Source organism: Lacerta agilis, chromosome 9 (genome assembly GCF_009819535.1).
Source record: "Lacerta agilis isolate rLacAgi1 chromosome 9, rLacAgi1.pri, whole genome shotgun sequence".
NCBI classification, from domain to species: Eukaryota; Metazoa; Chordata; class Lepidosauria; order Squamata; family Lacertidae; genus Lacerta; species Lacerta agilis.
The window spans coordinates 17,868,864-17,874,863 of NC_046320.1; the positions used below are offsets into that span (position 1 = coordinate 17,868,864).

Consider the following 6,000-nt stretch of genomic DNA (forward strand, 5'->3'; position numbering starts at 1 on the left):
ATGCTTTCCATGACATTCCACAATGTGCTCCAGAACCCATATGTATCACGCTAGATTAAAAGCTACAACAAGAAATGCCAAGTTAAGAGTGCCAGGATTATGATTGCCTCAAGCGTAGACTGAAAATATCCTGTTCTGGTCTATTTCAGTGGCTATCCCAACTATTGGTACCCAATATTCCGTGTTTCAAGCAGCGCCAACAGCAAAGATGATCGAAGATGGGAAAATCCACGCCGTTGAGCATATCATCAGCCCCATTGCTGTTCAGCAGGATCCTGCTAGTGCGGCAGCAGCTGCAGCCGCCGCCGTATTACCTTCAGTTTCAACCCCTCCTCCTTTTCAGGTAAATTGTGATCAAGGTGGTTCTACTGGATTGTCCCTCCTTGTGCCTAGAAAGCCTGGTTTCTTGCCATGCTGCTGTTGAGAGAGTCCCCTTGTTGAGAAAACGAGACCCCTGTCTCCAAGTTCATTCATTTACGCTGCATCTGGGAACCGGCAGGAGCATATTGTTATTATTTATCAAATTTGTACTCTGCCCTTCATCCGTAGCTCTCAGGGCGGTTCACAGCATAAAAATACAAGGGGAAAGCGCAAAATACATAATAAAAACACCAGCAGCACAAAACAATAATCTTCCTGCCCCGTGTATGCAGGATAGATGTGCCAAACCAACACATTTTCAGGGCCCCAATCAAATACCTGGCATATCCAATTGTGCGAAGAAAGATAATCTGAACATAAATTATTTCAAATGTTTTTTTTGGGGGTAGGCAATGATTAGGGGTGCCATGTGTCCTCTTTTCCCAGGACACATCCTCCTTTTCAGGGGTAAAATTTCTGTCTGGGTGGATTAAATTTGTCAAAATGTCTCTGGTTATACTTTATGGATGAGACACAGACATAACTGGTGGTTGCTTTCCTCTTCTCTTCTCCTGCTCCCCTCAGCAATATATCACAGCTTCTATAGCCTACATATAAGGGGTGTGGGTGGCACTGTGGTCTAAACCGCTGAGCCTAGGGCTTGTCGATCAGAAGGTCAGTGGTTTGAATCCCCGCGACGGGGTGAGCTCCCGTTGTTCGGTCCCAGCTCCTGCCCACCTAGCAGTTTGCAAGCACGTCAAGTGCAAGTAGATAAATAGGTACCACTCCGGCGGGAAGGTAAATGGCGTTTCCATGCGCTGCGCTGGTTTCACCAGAAGCGGCTTAGTCATGCTGGCCACATGACCTGGAAGCTGTCTGTGGACAAACGCCGGCTCCCTCGGCCAATAGAGCGAGATGAGCAGCGCAACCCCAGAGTCATCCGCGACTGGATCTAATGGCCAGGGATACCTTTACCTTTTTATAGCCTACATATAGTAGGTGTATCTAAAATGAGAGCCGTCATAGTGTCCTCTCTTTTTTTGCTCTTCAAAATATGGCAACCCTAGCAATGATCATCAGAACATGTCCCTATTTATAAAGCATCCCTCACAGTGAAGTACAAAGTCCTCTTATAACATTTTCCAAATGTTATCAAAATTGAGGGTGTTTGAGAGACGCTGGTGTGGGGAAGGCAGAAAGAGACCAAGTTACAGACAGCAAATTCTCACTGTTCCAAGAAAAAGGATGTGGCCTGGTTTCTAAAGTATGCTTTGGCATGCAGGCTATAGGTCAGTCGGTAGAGCGTGAGACTCTTCATCTCACGGTCGTGGGTTCGAGTCCCACATGGGGGTCGGACTGCATGACCCTCGTGGTCCCTTCCGACTCGACAGTTCTATGATTCTATATTGCAGCAGACCCTTTTCTTTCTTTTCTTGAAAAAAAAATGGGTGACACCTGGCTTGAGAGCAGTACATGTGAAAAGGATCTAGGAGTCTTGGTAGACCACAAACTTGACATGAGTCAACAGTGTGATGCAGCAGCTAAAAAAGCCAATGCAATTCTGGGCTGCATCAATAGGAGTATAGTGTCTAGATCAAGGGAAGTAATAGTACCACTATATTCTGCTCTGGTCAGACCGCACCTGAAATACTGTGTCCAGTTCTGGGCACCACAGTTCAAGAAGGATACTGACAAGTGGAACGTGTCCAGAGGAGGGCAACCAAAATGGTCAAAGGCCTGGAAACAATGCCTTATGAGGAACGGCTTAGGGAGCTGGGTATGTTTAGCCTGGAGAAGAGAAGGTTAAGGGGTGATATGATAGCCATGTTCAAATATATACAAGGATGTCATATAGAGGAAGGTGAAAGGTTGTTTTCTGCTGCTCCAGAGAAGCGGACACGGGGCAATGGATTCAAACGACAAGAAAGAAGATTCCACCTAAACATTAGGAAGAACTTCCTGACAGTGAGAGCTGTTTGGCAGTGGAATTTGCTACCAAGGAGTGTGGTGGAGTCTCCTTCTTTGGAGGTCTTTAAGCAGAGGCTTGACAGCCATCTATCAGGAATGCTTTGATGGTGTTTCCTGCTTGGCAGGGGGTTGGACTGGATGGCCCTTGTGGTCTCTTCCAACTCTATGATTCTAAAAAAAAAAAAAACTATTTCAGGGATTGAGATTTCACTGTTGTCATTTCCAGGGCCGGCCCTTAACTCCCGTGTACACGATGGCTCCCAACGTGCAGAGAATCCCAGCTGCGGGAATTTATGGCGCAAGTTATGTTCCCTTCGCTGCCCCAGCCACGGCGACAATAGCCACACTACAGAAGAATGCTGCTGCTGCGGCTGCCGCAGCCGCTTACGGCGGCTATGCCAGCTATATCCCTCAGGCATTTCCAGCTGCAACATTTCAGGTTCCGATTCACGATGTCTATCAAACCTATTGAAACAGCTGGCCATTTGGGGGGGGGGTAGAGGGTCTGGGGTGGGATGGGATGGGATGGGATTGCATTGAAGGAACATTTTACTATTTATGAAGAAAGAACCTACTGCAGATGACTTACTTTTGGATGCCAGAAAACTGCTGATAAAACCTGGAAAAGAAGTTCTTATCAACGATATCATCAAGTTTGAAATCTTTTATACATATGAAGTTTTTACTAACTTTTTAGGCTGTTTTAAATTTTTTTAATATACCTGTATTCCTACATTTCTAAAATGGCTCATTTTTCCAATGCCCATTCTTCTATGCAGGTTTATTACACAGTGGTAGGTTTTTAAGCAATTATTTTCACCATATTTGTGGTATGAAGGTTATTTTATAGCAAGTTCTGCACTCCAGAGATTTCTATTTTGTAGTGCCTTTAATAATATATCAACTAAATATTGAAAAAGCGCATCTGAGCAGCTAGGGAAAAGTTTTTAAACAATATATTTTGAAGAATATATTCATATTTAAAGAATACATGCAATAGATTTTTTTTAAAGAAAGAAATTATATACAAACGTGTGTCTTATTTAAAAAGTTAAACTGGAAAGTGCAATTTGAAAGTGACTGAGACCTCTGCATTATGTCCTGGCATTTGTATGGTTTCTTTGTTATCTGGAGCCACAACGAAGCCCCTCTTTGTTGATATAAAGATGCTCCCATGAATTAGCTCGTGTTAAACTACGCTTAATTTTTAGAATAACCTGTTCCATAGAGCCACCTTAGATATTTATCAGCATTCCTTAATATTTTCCAGGCTCCGAACATAAGTAAGAAGCAAGTCTATTATATTTCATGGAGGGAAAATATTCTTCCAATTTGCTCATTTACTACAGAAGCCCTAGGATTTTTATTTTTAAGGGTTTATGGAACCCTACGGCATCTCTGCACATGTGAGTAGTGTGTAGTTTGCTCCAAACCCTATCTGCAAACTTCTGTCTTCGGTGTTGCTCCTTCATGAGAAAGTAGGCCTTCAGATGTCATGAAACCAAGCTCTCTTGGGAGAGGAACTATTTCTCAGTGGCTTTGCATGCAGGAAATCTCACGTTCGGTCCCTGGCATCTACACAAAATGGATTGGGTAGCAAGTGACCTCCACTGCTAGTCCATAGTAGTTGATACCAGCCTGACCTGGTACAAGACAGCTTCCTTGGTTTCTGTCTTGTAGCAACTGTACCTTGGTTTCATTCATACAAGCACAGAAACCATGATTAAACTTTGTGGTAGTTAGTTGGCACCTGAGAATCTGTGGTGGTAGGTCTTGTATCCCAAGGTACAAATGGCAGCATTTATTATAGATACTCATATATTCTGTGCCTTTAGCTGCCATTTTTTAAAAAGAGGTTAAGCCAAAACTTGAATCTAAGAGAGAATGAACTAAAGGGCTGTTTGTCTCAGGATGTGAATACCGGCCGTTTTGCCCGAGTCAAGAGGTTTTTAATATCTTTCTCAGATTTTTTTTAGACATGGTATTTGACTCATGACCAGTGCCCTTTGATGCCCGCTTCCATAGTTTCAACTTTGGATAACTTTTTGTTTGTCCCAAATCCTTACCAATTTGACCTCTTTGGGTTGGCTGAATTTTGGCCTTGCACAAGGCGCCGCTGAAATTTGAAATTGCCCCACTGCCGTACACTAAGGTGTCCGTGAAAGAGGGTAAAAGTAACTGTCTGTGGTGCTACTTCTGCATCAAATCCAAACAAGTCAGGATTCCCTGATGAGGAAATATCAATTCTGCACCAACGCAAGTCAACCTTTGTGACCTGCACGAAAAATCTAGGCCTTAGGAAAGTCGAGGAGCAATGTAGGGCATTGAAGCGCCCCAGCTTTCATCCCCACAACCGCTGAGAGTCTTATTCAACCACCTCTATGACACTAGACTTTCAATCTTCACACTTTTCATGTGAACTAAGGTCCCCCCCCCCCTTTTTAAGGACAAAAATAAAAGGCTCCAGAACTCGGCTTCCTAAGTATATCTTAGCTACTTTCAGTTGGTGATCCTTTTTGTGTATTTGCATGGCATCATGACATTTGCACGCAGCCTTCATTCTAAGTTTCCCTAATATAACAGATCGAGAGGAAAATCTGCAGATACGTGGGAGCTAGCTACATACACCGGTTACTGACATGTGCAGAGATTCAAAGGGGATAGTAGATTCCCTTTCCTACTTTGGGTTTTCTCATGTCCTGCTTTAGCGCTTTATACATTAATAACTTCTTTGAACTCCATAATGTGAACAAGCCCTGCATCCCAGTATAGTCTCAAACCTTCATTCCTTTTCTAGTGTATGCTGTAGAGACAAAAGAATGTATGCTAGTGTAGTCCAGGACGAAACATGCTCTTGTTCACCATAAATATTGCTTGTTAAAGTAGCTGTGTCAGTTTCGTGCTGAGGTTAAGGGCATAGTAATACAGTACTTATGTGGGTTTTGTTCTCTTGCCTTATTCTCCTTTCCACACGTGGTTCCCATTACCATTTAATGGGACTTGTGCATGCACACCGGAGAAGGAAGTTATATGGACCACTTGTTTTTTTTAAGCCTGTAAATATATTTGCAGTACATTTTAAGAGTCGTTTTATTTCTCTGTATTACACGGCAATGCGGTGTGCAACAAAGTCAATGTTTTATTTCAACGGTTATTAAAGAAGAAGGTTAAGTAATATTATTGCAGTGTTTTGTGGCCTGTTTCAAGGCTTTTTTGTAGTAGTGCAGTGAATGTAAAATACAGTAAACTTTGCAATGAGTGGTTCTGTCGGCTTTAGGCGACATGGCCCAGTACCACTTGAAACTTAGGTGCCTTAGATGAATCTACAGATGATGAGTGGATTCCAAGGGGCCATGAAAGGAGCCCTTTCGCACTCAACCACACTGCTGCTTCATCAGACCCTCCCACTGATTTGCCCCAAAGAGATGTTCTCACAAGTCTGGGAACCTGCTGGAGTTAGAAGCAACCACAGAAACCCTAGTGATTTGAGTAGGATTTCTTGGGCACATAGACAGCATCTTGGGATCCCAACCTGGGCATTCAATATGTACAGATGCCTAAGGCAATGGCTGAATTCAGAAGCTTAGGTAATGCTTAAAATTAAAGAAGAGCTTTGTGTGCAGTTTTCAGAATCCAGACAGCCCTCCTCGGCAAACTTTTCCAGAATTTAAA

The 6,000-nt window shown here is 43.2% G+C and overlaps 1 protein-coding gene across 5 annotated transcripts in view; it reads left to right on the plus strand.

The window, feature by feature from the left end:
• RBM47 (RNA binding motif protein 47) overlaps positions 1–2,818 on the plus strand; it is a 42,362-nt gene extending 39,544 nt beyond the window's left edge. For all 5 annotated transcript variants that reach the window (XM_033161369.1, XM_033161368.1, XM_033161371.1 and 2 more), the window contains 2 exons: positions 150–343; positions 2,555–2,818. In XM_033161369.1, the coding sequence (XP_033017260.1) occupies positions 150–343; positions 2,555–2,800 (440 nt within the window). In that variant the 3' untranslated portion in view covers positions 2,801–2,818. The remainder of the gene's footprint in view (positions 1–149; positions 344–2,554) is intronic.
• The last annotated feature ends 3,182 nt before the right edge of the window (positions 2,819–6,000 follow it).